Source organism: Thamnophis sirtalis, unplaced genomic scaffold, assembly GCF_051295495.1.
Source record: "Thamnophis sirtalis isolate CommonGarterSnake01/CBP01778 unplaced genomic scaffold, rThaSir2_p1.2 scaffold_9, whole genome shotgun sequence".
Lineage (NCBI taxonomy): Eukaryota > Metazoa > Chordata > Lepidosauria > Squamata > Natricidae > Thamnophis > Thamnophis sirtalis.
In genome coordinates, this window is record NW_028261389.1 from 20,480,403 (window position 1) to 20,499,014 (window position 18,612).

At 39.7% G+C, this 18,612-nt stretch overlaps 1 protein-coding gene across 1 annotated transcript in view; it reads right to left on the reverse strand.

Annotated features, from left to right (window-relative positions):
* Positions 1–18,612, reverse strand: part of DGKI (diacylglycerol kinase iota) — a 316,253-nt gene that overhangs the window by 137,964 nt on the left and 159,677 nt on the right. The window contains 6 exon segments of the mRNA XM_087722998.1: positions 5,436–5,518; positions 6,190–6,285; positions 7,536–7,610; positions 13,866–13,982; positions 16,383–16,454; positions 18,066–18,131. Coding sequence (XP_087579124.1) covers positions 5,436–5,518; positions 6,190–6,285; positions 7,536–7,610; positions 13,866–13,982; positions 16,383–16,454; positions 18,066–18,131 — 509 coding nt within the window.

An 18,612-nucleotide genomic window follows, 5' to 3' on the forward strand; every position in this document is an offset into this window, starting at 1 on the left:
ATTGCCAACTCCATTTGCAGAAATGTAGCCCCAAACGTTCAAGGAACCTCCACCATGCTTCATTGTTGCCTGCAGACACTTATTATTGTACCGCTCTCCAGCCCTTCAATGAACAAACTGCCTTCTGCTACAGCCAAATATTTCAAATTTTGACTCATCAGTCCAGAGCACCTGCTGCCATTTTTCTGCACCCAAGTTCCTATGTTTTCACGCATACTTTAGTTAATTGGCCTTGTTCCCATGTTGGAGGTATGGCTTTTTGACTGCAACTGTTCCATGAAGATCACTTCTGGCCAGACTTCTCCAGACAATAGATGGGTTACCTGGATCCCACTGATTTCTGCAGTTCTGAGCTGATGGCACTGCTGGACATTTTCTGATTTTGAAGGGTAATAAGCTTGATGTGTCTTTTATCTGCTGCACTAAGTTTCCTTGGCCGACCACTGCGTCTACGATCCTCAACGTTGCCCGTTTCTTTGTGCTTCTTCAAAAGAGCTTGAAGAGCACATCTTGAAACCCCAGTCTGTTTTGAAATCTTTGTCTGGGAGAGACCTTGTTGATGCACTATAACTACCTTGTGTCTTGTTGCTGTGCTCAATGTTGCTATGATATGCAACTGTCTTTCATAATCTCACCTTGGTAGCAGAGTTTGGCTGTTCCTCACCCAGTTTTAAGCTCCTACACAGCTGTTTCTGTTTCAGTTCATGACTGGGTTTCAACCTACTTGTGACATTGATGATCATTAGCACCTGTTTGGTATAATTAGGTGATCATACACCTGACTATAATCCTGCAAAATCCCTGACTTTGTGCAAGTGTACCTATGAGAATTGATGCTGGTTTGAAAGCAAACAGTAGTTACACCAAATATTGATTTGATTTAGATTTTTCTTTTGTTCGCTCACTTTGCATTTTGGAAATTGATAGAAATAAACAATCATTATATATATATTTCTGAAAGCATTCTTTGTTTACAGCATGTTTTCATGCCTGCCTAAAACTTTTGCACAGTACTGTGTATGTATATATGTATGTATGTATGTATGTGTGTGTGTGTGTGTGTGTATGTATGTATGTATGTGTGAGTGTATATATATACACACATACATACATAAAGGTTCCTGCCTGTTTTAACCTCTTCTATAGAAGAGGTTCCACAAATCTACAGTACCGTTTAGAACCGGTTCCAGCTCCCTCCCCCCGCCCGTCCACACATTATCAAGATGAAGAGCAAAAGGAGGAATTCTGGGAGTTGAAGTCCACAAGTCTTAAAGCTGTCAAGTTTGAACATCCCTGGGTTTTTTTTCTAAAGGGTTAGGGGTGCAAGGGTCTTGTAACTTGACAGCTTTAAGACTTACGTGCTTCAAATGCCAGAGTTTCTGAGCCAACATTTTGGTTTCTAAGCAAGAACGTTGTTAAGTGAGTTTCACCACATTTTACAAGTTGGCCACGCCCACCCAGTCACATGGCTGACAAGCCACTCCCACCCGGTCACATGGCCGGCAAGCCACTCCCACAAAGCAGGCCACACCTACAGAAGAGGTTCTAAAAAAATTTGAAACCCTCCACTGATATATGTGTGTTTGTGTGAGTGTGTGTATCTGTGGTCTTGTTGTATTCGGGTCTTTTCCCGTGTAAGATTGAGATTGTCTTGGCAACATTTCGGCGAGGTCTCACTCGCCATCCTCAGGCTGGTGACCTCGCTGAAATACATACATACACACACACACACACACACACACACACACACACATACACACACATATATATACACACACACACGCACATATACACATATACATACTACAAGTTAGTTAGAACTGAATAAGCTTCTTGGGTGAGAAGCAAAACATTTTCAAAGTAAAAGTTTTTTTTAAAAAAACCAACAAAGTCTAGTTGGCTTTTGATAAAAAGAAAGCATCTTTGGATTCACATCTCTCAGAATTCAAAACGTTTTTAAAAAGGCCTTTTCAGAAACAGATATACCAGTAATTAGCCAAACTTTTAAAATATTCAGGACTTGAAAAGTTAAAGCCACCAATTGCAAGTGAGCCTGGAAAGCTGTTGCTAATCAATTCAGGTGGTTTTTTTTTTCCTGTATTGAATTTAATGAGCTTTGAGGCTTTTTACCAGTTAGCAGCCTAAATCACCCATTTTGCACTGTGTCACAAAACAGTTGCTTGGTTTAAAGCAATTATGCAAATTGACTGGCGGAATGTTACCCCAGAAATAACAAATTGTACTCTGATGCTTAAACGGGAAAAAAAAAATCCCATCAAGTTTCTCTCTGGTTCTCTTGTTTTCTGAAACTTGGCTCGGCATCTGCTAGCAATTCCCTTGGTTACATCAAGCCTTTTTTTACATACAGACATAGTGAAAAACATTTTTTTTAAAAAAATGAAACGAAATAAGACCTGCTTTTGAAAATATCAGGAATACAGGAGCATCAGATGAGAGTTAGACAATATCCAAGAGTGCCATCTTGTGGCATTAAAAACATGTTATAGGGGAATTTATAGAGTAGATATTTAAAGCACAATTTTAAACACCTTCGAATAGTATTGTGTGACACTGAAACTTTTCTTGGTAACAACACATTGCAAACTATGGCCCTCATTTAGATTATTTGCAAATTCCCAGTCTAGGATTTTCTAATAATCTCCCATCCAAAGATTAACATGATCTGACTTTCCTTAGCATTTTGGGATCACCTCAAGCAGTGATGGCTAACCTCTTTGTCGTCACGTGCTGAAAGTGTGTGCGATTGTGCGACAGTGTGTGTCACAAACCCATAATGTAATAAGGGTATGACACACACACCCCGCATGCCCTACCTCCCTGCACAGGCATGTGTCGCCCTTCTGTGCTCCCCCTTCCCTACCCCTCGCACAGGCATGGGCAACCCCCCTGCCCCATTTTTGGCCTACTAGGCCTCCCTGAAGCCTCCTGGGACCAAAAATTGGGCACAGGGGGGGGCACCATACCCCCACCCTGCACTCCCACTCTCCCTGCCTATGTGCATCCCCCACCCCACTCCCACATGTCTACTGCATGCCCCCCCACAGCCCTCTGCACATGCGCAGCAGAGACCCGAAAATCAGCTGGCTGGCAGGAGGCGAGTGCATGCACGGCTCATGTGCCCACAGAGGGGGCTCCGCATGCCACCTGTAGTACGTGTGCCATAGGTTCACCATCATGGATCTAAGCATTTCTCAATTTCAGCAATTTTAAGATGTGTGGTCTTCAACTCTTAGCATCCCCCAGTTGAAGCCTGACCAGATTTGGGATTCTAACTCTTGGAAAATGGAGTAAAACTCTAATTAAAACAACCACAACTCTAGTTAAGATAAGCTTTATTGTCACTTTTTCTATGTGGACACTGGCACACATTAAAAATGAAATTCTGATGCCCATTCTCAAAAGAACACTACATACATACATACATACGTACGTACGTACGTACGTACGTACGTACGTACGTACGTACATACATACATACACACACACACACACACACACACACACATATATATAATACAATATACACACATATTTATACCGTATATGCGCGCGCGGGCACACACAAACACACACACACACACACAAATATATGTGTGTGTGTGTGTGTGTGTTTGTTTTTTTTAATTTGTGCTGATAAATAAATAAAGGGAGACTAGTATAGATCTATTTCAAGCTATTTAGCTCTCATCAGCTAGCCATACCCTTACTGGGATTCGAACCTGGGCTATATATGATTTTTACAACCCCCGGTATGCTCAAATATGGGAGGAAGATCACTACTTCCATTCTCTGTCCTTCGGCTCGTCACAAGAGACCATCCAGGCAGAAACCCAATATTTTTACTATTGCCTTTTTGTTACATTAATACAACAAAATATATGTATGTATGTATGTATGTATGTATGTATGTATGTATGTATGTGTGTATGTGTGTATGTGTGTATGTGTGTATGTGTGTATGTGTGTATGTGTGTATGTGTGTATGTGTATATGTGTGTATGTGTATATGTGTATATGTATATATGTATATATGTATATATGTATATATGTATATATGTATATATGTATATATGTATATATGTATATATGTGTATATGTGTATATGTGTATATGTGTATATGTGTATATGTGTATATGTGTATATGTATATATGTATATATGTATATATGTATATATGTATATATGTATATGCATACATACATACATACACACACACACACACACACATATACAGGCACAGACACACATGCATATATTATTTGCAGTCCATTTTGAAAAGGAGCTGAAGATTGAGATTTATTTATATTGCATTGCCAGATAAATGAATAGCATTGACTTTCTCTGAACTGCAAAATAAAGCTTGAAAAAAAATGGCGGTAGGTCAAGATTATCGCCAAGACAAAGAAATTAAAATTCCCTTCTACTCACTCCATTTGCCTAATGCTATTGCGGCTTCATATCCAGTCGCACATTAATATGTGAGCCAGTTTGGTTTAGTCATTAAAGTACCACACTAGAAATTGGAAGACTGTGAGTTCAAGTCCTGCCTTAGCCATGAAAGGCAGTTGGGTGACTTTGGGCCAGTCACTCTTGCTTAGTCCAATTCACTTCATATAGGAGGAGGAAGGTCTATGTTTGCTGCTTACTTATTTTTAAAAGGGGGTTTTCATAATAGATCAATGCATGTTCCATTGCTGGCTGTCCTCTATGGATACACAACAGAGGTGGTATTCAGCCGGTTCTCTCTGATTCAGGAGAACCGGTAGTGGCAGATGCAGGAGGCTCCGCCCACCTTCCATGACATAAGGCGTGAGCACTGAGCATGCTCAGAAGGCAGTGCATGCACAGATAAGTGCGCTCATATTTGCGAACCGGTAGGGAAGGTAAGTGAATCCCATCTATGATATACAATAGTCATTTTCACTGCCATTTGTAAAATTAATGCATTCATTGATACACCTTAAATTTTCCCCTTAAAAATTCAAGCCACTTTCATATCACTACTGGAAATGCCCGTATCTATCATTTACTTGACATTCTCAGGTAATTTTTGTACCAGTGGAGTTTTTCACTGCCACCCCCTCCCCATTTCTTTTTATTTGTGGCTCTTAACTGTTCAAAATGACCTGGTGCCCTCTGAAGAGGATAATAATAATAAGCACAAGGAGGTATAAATTTAATTGTCACAACTGACCAGTTCAAGGGAGAGTTGCTCTCAAGTCATCTTTCTCAAGTTAATTCTCTCTGCGTTCGTTGGAACCAGAATCCCTACTACTTCCAGCTATCGTGGCCAGAAGCCAGTTTATGTTTTCAATTATTAGAAATGGTGATGTTTGCCTCCAAAGTGTTTTGAGTGGCCTCACATAAAAATAAAAGAACGAAGGGCAGGTTAAACTAAACACCCCAGAACTTACGCATCTCTTGGTCCTTCCTGAGATAAGTCAAAAACCTGACGAGGATTCAAATACCACATAAACATCTGGAGCACTTTAGTACCCTGTAAAGGAGGGGAAACAAGAAAACTTTCAATTAACGTGTACCTCAGTCTTAAAATGCATGATACAGTATTTCACTAGTTTCACATTAAGAGAACTCTTATTGTAGATGCACTGATGATATTACCTAGTTTGGTACTGAAATGTCCGCAAGAAAACCACCAAGTTCAGAGAGCACCAAGGATCCCCCAGTTCAACCCAGTTCAAGCTGCAATATTCTCTTCTATCTTATTTTAGAACCTACTTCCAACATTTAACTCTTTCATCAGGTTCCAGCAGTGGTGGGATTCCAAATCTTTTCCTACCAGCTCTATGAGAGAGAGAGAGAGTGGTTCGTGCACAACACTCAAAGACGGCCTCTGTGCCAGTGCTGGTGAGCTGAGCTGTTTTTTAGCTCAGCTGAGGTGTGGCAATCCACTCTGCCACGTGAATCAGCTGAGCTAAAAAAACAAGGGAATATAGGCCAGGGAACAGCGGGGGCAGGAGGGCGGGGCCAGCCAGAGGTGGTATTTGCCGGTTCTCCAAACTTCACAAAATTTCCACTACTGGTATGCCAGAACTGGTCCAAACTGGCTGAATACCACCTCTGGACTTGAGACATCTTTTTTCTGATGTACATTCTAAATCCCTTTCTTGGTATAAGCCCATTCTGTGTTTGATGCCTCATATTTACCTGATTCCCTCCACTTTTTGGATTCACAAATACAAGCAAAGGTTTCATGAGCGGGGAAGAGATGGGCTTAATCACAAAAGGCCGCCCTTTGTTCTCCTAGAGAAAGAAAAGTAAAGCATCAGGAGAAAGTTGCAGTAAGCACATTCATTAGTGGTGCAGAACTACCAGCCATAAAATACTCAAACTACTTCTTATTAAGAAAAGAGTAAGGCATCTTAAAGATTCAGAATGTGATTTCACACTACAGTTTGATGCGGGATAGTTAACCCCATCCTACATCTTTGTAAAATTTGCTTCAAACATCCTGAATGCCAGACCTGGAAGCCATCTTTTACATTTGGGCCTTCAGGCCTGCCACATTTTCTGCTGTGGGAAAACGGGAAGGGGAATTATATGGAATGTGGGTGATATATAGTCTAAATAACATTCCTTTCTCAGAGAGTTAAGGATACCTTGCCCTGCAGCTGCGATGGGGTGACTGGGAGACATCTCCAGTTTTGGACGGTGTCTGATTGGACCATGTGATGGACATGTGGGTGCTGGGCAGGGACTTGAACTTTCATTTGGGTGGGGAAAACCTGGAAGCTTTCAGATTCAGGTTTTCCCAGATGTGCCAATATGACATCTCTAATAAAATGGAACTTTGAGGAACTTCAAGCCTCGGAGTCTTCTTTCATTGGGGGTGTCACTTGGAACCCTGACACTGAACAGTAGAGATAGGAATCTCCACAGACAACAGTTTGGGGTTATGCATTTTCAACCAAGCAGGAAATATGAGTTGAGTTTGGGATGAGACTTGGGGAAGAGAGGAGAAAGAATTACTATTCTCTAAATACACATTATATTTAGCATAAGTATAATATGCTTCTAGAATATAATGGGATATGTCAGCTAATACAACTGAAAGGGATCAGATTTGATCTGCTGTTGTATTATGAGTATATTTCCCCTAATTAATAATCATTAGTCATTAATTCCTATAATTAATAATCATTAATCAATCTTTAATCACCAAACGCATTATATTTAGCATAAGTATAATATGCTTCTAGAATAGAATGAAATGTGTCTAATAGAATTGAAAGGGATCCAATTGGATCAGCTGTTGTGTTATGAATATATTCTGCTAATTAATAATCATTATTTAGTCATTAATTCCCCCAATTAATAATAATTAATCAATCATTAATCACCAAACATATTTTATTTAGCATAAGTATAACATGCTTCTAGAATAGAATGGGATATGTCTAATAGAACTGAAAAGAATCTGATTGGATCAGCCGTTTGGTTATGATTATTTTCCCGCTAATTAATAATCATAATAAATTGTTTGAAAGATTTACCTCATTTCCTCTTTTACTGACTTTCCTTTTAAAAGAGGTTCTTTTCTTCCGCCTGGTTGAATTTTTCAGTGAATTCTGTTTTGTTTTGTGTTTTTAAGAAAAAAAGAAGAAGGAGGAGAGTTTAAAAACAATAATGCCCAACAGAAGATCTCCCTATAAGAAACACCTTTTGTGACAGTACCTGTGGAGAATGATACACCACCTGGGCACGCATGCATGAGTTGAAAGGACATGCGTCTCATGCTTTACATTTTCACATCACTGTTATGGAGAAAGCCACACAATAAGACCAGACTGGTACTTTCAGAACTGGAGACTTCCAATGCTGTGAGGGAGAAGAAAACTAGATGCTCCCATAGACTCACATAAGAGCACATGCTGTACCTGCCAACCCTCCCATTTCATGTAGGAGACGCCCGTTTTCCTTCCGGGGCTCCAGTCTCCCGCCCAATCAGGTTCGCCTCCTGATGTGGAGACCACCTATATAAAAAGGTTAAGGAGAACAAGATAAAGCCAGATATGCTCTGGGGGGAGGGGTTCCTACTTCTTCTATTTAAACCAGTGGCATTAACCAGTAGGATAATTAACTATTACTAGGTTAGGTATGTCCTCCTGCCTCAAATTAGTTGATGTGTGATACCACAGATGACTTTCTAGAGATAATGCAAAAATCATTTTTAGAGTTGATTCACAGACTATTGATTCTAAATGTACAGGTAGTCCTCAATTTACAACAATAATTGGAATCAGACTTTCTGTTCCCAAGTAATGCAGTCATAAAGTATGACATTGTGTTACTGGGCCATTTAGCAGGAGCAATTCTGACAATCCCAATGGGCTCACTGCCAATGAGCAGTGGTGGGATTCAGCCGATTCACACCGGTTCATGAGAACTGGTTGTTAAATTTCCCTGCCTCTGCTATCAAAGTGGATCCTGGGTGCTGTGCTGCAATGGAGAAATGGGCAATTCCCTCCAACATGAGAGAATTAGAAGGCCGCTTTTCTTCTTTCTACTCCCTGCATCTCCTCCTTCCCTCGTGCCACCTCTGTTTCCCATTTCTCCATTGCAGAGCAGTGCCCAGGATCCACTTTGATAGCAGAGGGAGGGTGTAATTTAACAACCGGTTCACCCAGTTGGTCATCATGAGAGGCTCATCCTGCATGGGCAGCAGAGCTGGGGGACAGGAATGGGTCACAACTTCCATGACAGCCAACCTGCCCTGGGCAAACCGGTTGTTAAATTATTTGAATCCCACCACTGCCAATGACCATTATTAGCCAAGAACCACATGAGTCATTAGACAAGCACTTCAAGTGATTGCGAGATCTTGCTGGCTTCCCCATTGAGTCTACTTGTGTGAAGCTGACAGGGAGGGTCACAAATCATGATCATGTGATGATGGAGGACTGCATTGATCAGAACTTTAAGAACAGTTCATAACCATCACTCATTCACTTGTTGCAAGTCTGAATGGTCAGTGGCCAAGTGGTTGTTAAACAAGCATCACCTGTACAGTAAAAGAGTACAGCAATGAATTCTGCACTTGTATTTTGCAAAAAAAAAAAATGCATCAAAAAGGTTGGTTTAAGAAACACCAAATACCTGTTCAAAAACTCAAATAATCCATATCTGCTGATTTATAATGTCGGCAATGGCTGTCAGACGAATGTTTCTAGGCATGTTATCTAACAAAGTCATGACTTATAAAATATCCTATATAAGTATGAACAACTTCAAAGAAAACCTCATTGTTGGTCACTTAAGTCTTACTAAACACATTCTCCCAATGTTGTGCTGACTGGATTACGCTTAGCATTTAACTTTATTTGTCCCTAGTTTTTAAAGTAATAACTAAAAAAAATAAGGGTAATAAAGGCTTTAGTCTTTGTTTTAATTATCTGGGATCTGTTTGGTGTCTCTGTGAGCAAATCCTTTCTCTCTGTGTCCCTATAAAGTATTGTCATTTCATTCTGTACCACTCAATGCGGAGTCCCTGAACATTCCAGAATGAAAGCTGTGTGTTTCCCTTGGATAATGTTGCAAAATCACAAAGCCATTTTCTCCATGTTGAAATTCCTTGAAAATATAATGAAAATTAAAGAAAAGTGACAGAACCTGCTGGATTTCACCCCTGCTGTGAAGCCAAATTCCCCTCCTAATAAAACTTTCAATAGTCATATTACTCCTCATTAAGGAACATTTCAGATAATCCATCACACTCATTCCAGTTCAAGTGCTTCTGTGTATACCACAAAGGAACAATGCAAACTATCCCAATAGATGGATAACTCAAGAGTTTGCTTTTGCAAACGTTCGAAATACTTTAAGGATTAAAAGAAACTGAAAATTTCAGGTTTATGAGAAAAGATTGAAGGAACTGAGTACCTTTATGACTTAATGACTGAGAGGAGATATGACGTCCCACATCCAGTGGTGGGATCCTGCCAGTTTAACAACAGGTTCAGTTATCATTGCGTCATGTGGACAGTTTGGAGAAAATCTACCTTCCCCATTACTGCTGTGGAAGCAAACAGCTGAGGCATGGCAAAGCAGCACACAAATCAGCTGAGAAGATATAGGTAAGTAAAGCACAGGGGCAGGCAGCCGGGCCCACTTGCTCGTAGGAGCAAACTGGTTCATTCCCAGCTGATAGTCGGAGCTATCAGTTCACCCAAACCGGTCCGAACCGGTAGAATAACACCCCTGTCCATATCAAATTTTTGAAAGTAAGGTCAAGGCCTGTCCTCAGACTGCATGACATAGAATAATGGATTTAATTTACAGGAAGGAACAAGTGAATGTTAGAAGAAACTTCCAGAAAGTACAAGTAATTTGACAGTGGATTCAATTATCCAGAGAAGACATGCAGGATTCGCTTCACTGGATTTGTTCAAGCAATTTCTTAATAACCATCTCTTGGGAATGCTTTAATTATATTTCTGCACTGTATAGGGATTGACAATAACCTAAATGACCACCTTCAACATTATAATTCCATGAAAGCTATGTGGCTGAGGAATATTGTTAAAGTTATTCTTTTACGTCTAATGATAAATACAGCCGTGTTATCTATAAAGAGTCACGTTTCCCCTTTTAATCATAAAATGAATACCTCTGGCATACACAACCACTTTGGTCTATTAGCCCACATTTCTCTGCAGATCACTTGAATTGTTTACAACAATTCCATACAGGGTAAAAAAAAACACTATTCCTGATTTTTTTTCCCCACCTTATCTAAATTGATAAAAAGATATTGGCAGAATCTTTCAAATGAGAAGATTGTTTCAATGATCCTTTCATGGGTAGACTACATTGCCTTCTTCAGTTAGAAGGTGACCAAGTGCTAGTCTTCCTTTTTAGAATCGGCTCCTCAGGATGACACATCCTCTTTGGCATCCCATGTTTCATTAAAACACAAAGGAAGGCAGCGTGCAAGAAGACTTCCCATGAGCCTTTCAGTTGTGTGGGCAGCCAGGCAGGCTTCAAAATCATGGAGAGATGTGTTACAAAAATAACCACAGCTTTAGCACCTTCTGCCATCTCCAGGTATTAAAATAAGCTCAACCACATGAGATATGTTCATTTGTCCTTAAAATAAGGTTTTTAAAAAATCAATACTTCTTTTGCAAGAGAATTTCTGAGCAACCAAAAGTACATTTCAGCACAGGACTCTTTATAACAGTGGTGAAATTCAATTTTTTTTTACTACCAGTTCTGTGGGTGTGGCTTGGTGGGTTTGGTGTGGCTTGATGGGCGTCACAGGGGAAGGATATTGCAAACTATATTTCCCACTCCACTCTGAGGTAGCATTTGCTGGTTCTCTGAATACTCAAAATTTCCGCTACCGGTTCACCGAACTACTCAAAATTTCCGCTACCAGTTCACCGAACTACTCAAATTTTCCGCTACCGGTTCACCGAACTACTCAAAATTTCCACTACCGGTTCTCCAGAACCTGTCAGAACCTGCTGGATTTCACCCGTGCTGTGAAACCAAATTCCCCTCCTAATAAAACTTTCAATAGTCATATTACTCCTCATTAAAGAACATTTCAAATAATCCATCACACTCATTCCAGTTCAAGCACAAAGAAATTATTCTTCTTCTTTGGGTTACTCTAGTATTCTTTCTTGGGTTACTCTATGTTTGTTTGTTATTATTATTGTTTTTACTTTGGATTCTCTTGCAGATCCAAAATCCAAAAATTATATATTCCAGTGAAGAGTTTATTTGTGTCTGCCTTCTGAAGGAGTTACCCAACTACACCTCAGGGCTCAATTCTCCGGATTCATCCATGCATTTAATAGAAAGTCTGGAATCCACGCAGCACTCCCTTTCATAATTTCTCTGAACACATGAACACTTTTCTCCACTCCATATATTCCATCTCTTCATAATGGAGAGAACTCAAAGTATTTCAAATCACCAAAGAATCATTTGCTGTGAAAAGGGAAAGAATTTTTCACAGTACAGCAATTCCAAGGGAAGACATCGTTATTTCCAGATCTCTCTATGGAGCAAAGGCCCCTTTTTTAAAAAAAAGAAAACAAAAACTTCCCCTAAAGTCAACTTGGAATATTGTTTTCATTATATACCAATAGATGTTTAAAACAGAAGTAGATAACTCTTCCTTTGTCTTCCTTCCTTCTTTCCCTTCCCTTCCTTATTTTTCTCTGTCTTCCCTCCCTCCTTCCTTCCCTTCCCCTCCCTATCTCTTTCTCTGTCTTCCTTCATCCCTTCCTTCCATCTTCTTCCTTCCATCCTTCCTTCCTTTCTCTTTGTCTTCCTTCCTTCCTTATCTGTTTCTCTGTCTTCCTTCCTTTCTCTTTCTCTACCTTCCTTCCTTTCTCTTTCTTATCTTCCTTCCTTCGTTATCTGTTTCTCTGTCTTCCGTCCTTTCTCTTTCTCTACCTTCCTTCCTTTCATCTTCCTTCCTTCATTCCTTATCTCTTTCTCTACCTTCCTTCCCACTTTTGGGGGGCAGCGGTGGCAACCAAAAGATAAATAAAACGCCTCAAAAATCAAAAAAATATAAATAAAAAATAAAACAAAAGTAGATATGTTAGCCCAAAGGTCTATTGTATGATATAATCTGTCAAAAACTATGAATGGCTGTTGTTTTGCTCCACTATATATATATTTTTCCTAAAATAATTTAGTTTAAAATACCTGCTCAAACTCAAAAATGCCAATCCTACCAGTAAAAAAATAATAACTGCTCTATAGGTTGCAAGCATATTAATTGGAAACCCTGGTTTTAAAAAAAAGGTCCCAAGTTCCAAGGCAGTAGATGAGACTGTGACTTCGGACACAATGTTTTATGAGCCAAATTCTTCAGCTTGGAGAAAAATAATGTTCCATCCAGAAGACCACAGACTGAATCCAGAGTGTTATAGAGGGACAAACTGGAGTTGGGCAACTAACTCATTAAGGCAGGCCCAAGAATCAGCTGGAAAATCTGAACTAGCTTTACATGAACTATGGCCACTTTCCAAACTGTACAGTTTGAAAAGCCTGTTCATTTGACTTCGACCATGTTTCCTGTGGGGTCTGATCATGCCTGCTGCTTTTGCTTATGGCTGAACCCGCTGCTCAAAAACTGAACCTGGAAAGTAGTTTTCATTTGAGATCTCAACCGGAAAGAATTTCTCCAGATTCTTAAGATGACCGTTTAACAATCCTGTTAATGTCACATGTATATTTAAGCTACTCCCTTGGAATGAAGAAATGGCTGCTTTTGGCCCCAATCCCCAAGGTCTAACATTTTACTCCTCCAGGTTTAAGATAGTTACTGTATTTTTCAGAGTATAAGACGCCCCAAGATTTTGAAGAGGCACATTTTTTAAAAGAAGGTTTTTGCACTCTGCACACCTCCCCAAAATTCATGCAAACGGGCCCTTTAGGAGGCTTATAGTTTGCTCCTGGGGGTTGGGGGAGGCAAAAATGAGGAAAAAATAGCCCATTTTTGCCCTCCTCAGCCCTCAGGAGCACTCTGGGAGTCTTCTAAAGGCTATGTATGGCATTTTTGCAAAGGGGGCGGGGTTTTGGGAGGTCATAAATGCTGTATTCAGTGTATAAGACACACCCAGATTTTCACCTTCTTTTTTGAGGGAAATGGGTGCGTCTTATGCTCCAAAAAATACGGTACATAAAATAAAGTTTTAAAAAACTATCTGGAAAGGGAAGATAATGTCTTATAGCAATTAGGGGTATTATATGAGGGTAGCCAAAGGCAAGATAGCATGTTTTTCCCCACAGGAATACCAGCAGTCTTCAGCCAAGTGAACCAATCCGCACTGTCAGAACAAGCAGAAGCATGCTGTTACCTGAGGCTTCTTCACCTTAATGATCCAGGTGGGGGGAACAATAACAGCAGCATGAGCTCCTAGGGAACAAGGCTCCTCAATGTGCTGCAGCAGGAAGCAGGTGACTTTGTTGTGAAACTAGAGAGGAAGAAAAGCAGAGGCCTCTGTGAAATGAAGAGTATGGAGAAGGGCAAAGGTGAGAAGTAGGGGGGGGGCAAAGACATCAGCATTAGGAAAGAGACATATTCCAATCTTCCTTTTCCCTTGTCTCGCAGCATTTCATGCCTAAATATGCATATCTTTAAAAAGAAGAGCAACCGGGATGATTAGGGGACTGGAGAGTAAAACATATTCAACAGTTACAGGAATTGGGCATGGCTAGTCTAGTGAAGAGAAGGACTGGGGGAGACATGATAACAGTGGTCCAATATTGGAGGGGTTGCCACAGAGAGGAGGGGGTCAAGCTATTTTTCCAAAGCACCTGAAGGCGAGACAAGGAATAATGGATGGAAATTGACCAGGGAGAGATTCAACCTAGAAATGAGGAGAAATGTTCTGACAGTGATAACAATCAACCAATGGAACAGCCAATTGCCTTCGGAAATTGTGGGAGCTTCATCACTGGAGGCTTTCAAGAAGAGATTGGGCTGCCATTTGTCAGAAATGGTGTAGGGTCTTCTGCTTGGGGAGTTTTGGACTAAATGACTTACAAGGTCTCTTCCAACTCTGTTAATCTGTTACCAAACTGTTCTGTCCACACAGAACATGTTTTGTATTGAGAGCACAGAGGGTTCCATATGAAAAGAAGGAGATGTGAAATTCATACACATGTAAATGATATGAATTATGTTGCTTTGCATTCTTTCAGGCCAGATTGCAATTGGCACAATTTTCCTAACCATAAGACACAATTTTCCTAACCATAAGATAGCCACTTTCTCTTTTTATATTCCCCTAACAGGTGCATAGCCAATCATGTTTTGGGATGAATGATGGGCTCCTAATTCAATAACTCAATTCCTCTTCATACACCTAATAAGCGCATAATGCAGTTGACACAATGGTGTGTGACAGAATTGATGCTCCTGGGATCCCTCGTAACACAGAAAAAGATTTGGCATTGCTGGAAAATTGATCAAAAATGTGGAAACTACAATTCAACATTTCTAAATGTAACATCATGTGCTGGGGGGGGGATTCCTCTGTCAGGTTACAGTATTGGGCCCCCAGTGTTATAAAAAGAGAAGAAAAGAATGTAGGTGTGTTCATAACAGATGACTGCAAAATGAGTAAACAGTGTGGTCAGGCAGTTGTGAAGGAAAACAAAATTCTGGGATGCATTATTAGAGGGATCATCAGCAGGAAAAAGGAGAGCCTAATCCTACTATCTAGCATTTTGTTGTTCTTGTTAGTTGCGAAGTCATGTCCGACCCATCACAACCCCATGGACAATGTTCCTCCAGGCCTTCTTGTCTTCCACCATCCTCTGGAGTCCATTTAAGCTCACACCTACTGCTTCAGTGATTCCATCCAGCCACCTCATTCTCTGTCATCCCATTCTTCTTTTGCCCTCCATCATTCCCAGCTTTAGACTCTTCTCCAGTGAGTCCTTCCTTCTCATTAAGTGGCCAAAGTATTTGAGTTTCATCTTCAAGATCTGGCCTTCTAAAGAGCAGTCAGGATTGATCTCCTCTAGGATTGACCGATTTGATTGCAGTGCAGTCCAAGGGACTCATGGGAATCTTCTCCAGCACCATAGTTCAAAGGCCTCAATTCTTTGGTGCTCAGCCTTTCTTATGGTCCAATTTTCACAGCCATACATTGCAACTGGGAAAACCATAGCCTTGACTATACACACTTTTGTTGGCAGAGTGATGCCTCTGCTTTTTAATATGTTGCCTAGATTTGTAATAGCTTTCCTCCCCAGGAGCAATTGACTTTTATATAGCATTTTACTCAGATCCCATCTAGAATACTGTGTTCAGTTCTGAAGACCTCATGTTGAAAAAAAAATGTTTTATTAAGATTGAGCAAGTCCAGAGATGGGCAACACAAATGCTGCAAGGTGTGAAGGACAAAACAATATCAGGAGAGATTAAGGAACTGAATATGCTTTGCATAGGTTAGAGGACAGGAGGGAAAGTGGAGAATGTGACTGAAATCTTAAAATATATTAAGGGTGTAAATAAAGATTTAGTAGGCAGTTACTTTCAATATTAAGCAAATATCAAGATCATGGGGCATAGCCTCAAACTGACAGGAGGGAAGTACCAAAGTATTACTTCAACGAAAGAATAATGAAAGCTTGGATCCAACTTCCATCAGGGGTACATGCTTGGGATAAACAAATGTCCCATATCTGGCTTTTTTAAAATGAAAAATAGAAGACTCAATGGGTAGACTCAATGGGAAGACTAGGTCTTTTTCTGCCACCAGTTTTCTATATTTCTATAAGAGGAAGGAAATGGGGAATAAAAAGTATAATGGACTCTACCCATCGGCTAAAATCTGCAGCATCACTTTGAGAAAATGACTTACCGCTTGTTTGCACCATGAACAGCTGATAGCCACAATCTCTTTACTATGAAAGGAGAATTTTTGTTGAAATCCCTGAAATAACAAGAGTTTGTTGCATCACCAATTAACATGTCACATATTTTTTTCAAGGCAACTCTGAGTGAATATAAACAGAATAGTATGAAATTGCACAATGGACATGCAATTAAATTCTTCTATTTAAAAAATGGACCATTTTATTCAGGTCTGTGTTTTTGTTTTTTCATGCTTCCACTTTGTAAGTAACAAAGTAGCAAAAATTTATATCTAATTCAAATAGCTCCATTCATTTCCCTCGGCAGAAACAAATGCCTAAGAAATCAAAAACAAGAAGTTCTCAAACTGGAGTGCCTACTTTTGATTTACTTAGTGCCACTGCCATGGTACTATAAATCAAGGAAAGTATCCCAATTAGAAACATTAAATCAGAAGAAGTGGGGTATGGAAACTAGATTACTAAGACAGAACCTGAAATCTTAGTGTAAAGTGGGTATTTTTATCAGAATTATATGTTTGCCCATCACACCAAGAGCAATTCTGGGTAACATACAACAATCATGGTTGCACACTGTTTATAATATGTTAAAAGCATCTCCTCCATTAAAAGCATCTCCTCCATTGATTTAGGATTTCTGATAAATGATCAAATTAGATACTTGTGATACTGGCCATGCTACAGCAATTAGTAATGGTGTGTTGTTGTTTTTAACCTTGGACTTCATGCATGAAGTTAATGATTTTGAACCTTCAGTTTTAGCTCCTAGCAGTTATCCCTCCTGTATAACACAATTTATTATCTTCTGCTAATTCACATTAACACAGTTTGGTTTTGGGGAATTCAGTGAACACATTTCAGAAACTGCAGCAACTATATAATTGGTACATGTTGAGGATCAGAGATTTGGGCTTTTTTAAGAGTAAGAAAAAGATGGTGAAATTATCTAGTTTATTACAAAAGTAATAATTTTAAAAAATGACTTCAGAGGAATGAATGATGTGAGAAATAAAAGATACTGCTCAGAGATAATAGAGCTGTTATTCTTTTCTGCAGGTCTGACAAATTGCTTCTTCTTTTTTCAGATTTGTTAAATTGAGAATTGGAGGAACAAAGAACATTAAATATAAGTTTACATGGAAGCAGTTTTTTAAAAGTCCCAGAACTTGATGTTTTTGAATAGCAGATTACTCGGATACTGTCAGAGATTAAGACGTTACATACATTTCCACATCTTTAACCGATAACATTCTTGACTGTGTCAAACAGTATCAATGATCTGTGATAAGGCTGATATATCTGAGTTGCAAACATTTGAACAGCCACTAGATAGCAGTAAAGAGGCACTGAAAAAATATTGATTCTGCTGTCACCTGCTGGTCATCTGATTTTTTGCAGCCCTGATCATAACTATCACAAAGGTGGGTAAGTATTTGGCAGTCAGAGGAATACCCTTCAAAATTTGTTAGGCAGAAAAGGAATGGCAAAAACGATCTGAAGTCATTAAAATCTAGAGTACAGCCTCCAATTTTAATATCTAAGCAGGAAACCAAACAGAAAAAGGAAAACAGAAAAATCTTTAGAGGCCAATTATGCTGTTAGAAGAAGAGACACCTAAAGACTAGAACTTATAATTCTTTTTTAACAGATTTTGATGGCATTATTTCTACCTTTCCACATTGTTTACATTTCCCTTCCTGTCGCCTTCTGTGAACCCAGTGATGTCGAACAAAATTCTGTAGTACAGGGAAACACAAGCAAGGAATAGAATTAATTTAAAATACACTCCAACCCAATCCCAACTCTATACAACCTTCATCAACTCACCTATAAGTGAGTAAAGACATTACCTCTCATTGGCAAAGGTAAGCATGCATAATAAGATGTTCTGAAGCACATGGGAAGATCTTTTATAGTAGAAACTTGCCATGATGCTGAAAAGAAGTGGTTAAAACCTGGAATCTTCCAATTGTAATATCTCTAAAAGCCATTGTAATTTTTAGACTTAGTTCTAGGCCAGCGATGGTTAACCTTTTCGGCACTGAGTGCCAAAACTGGAGCACACCGGAACCTGGAAAAGAGCAGCTGGCCACTGCACATGTGTGCAGCAGCCAGCTGCTCTTCCAGGTCCCGTCGCAAGCATACGCCCTGGACAGCTGGTCTAGTACACATGTGCACCAGCCAGGTGCTCTCTTTTGGGTTCCGATGCACACATGC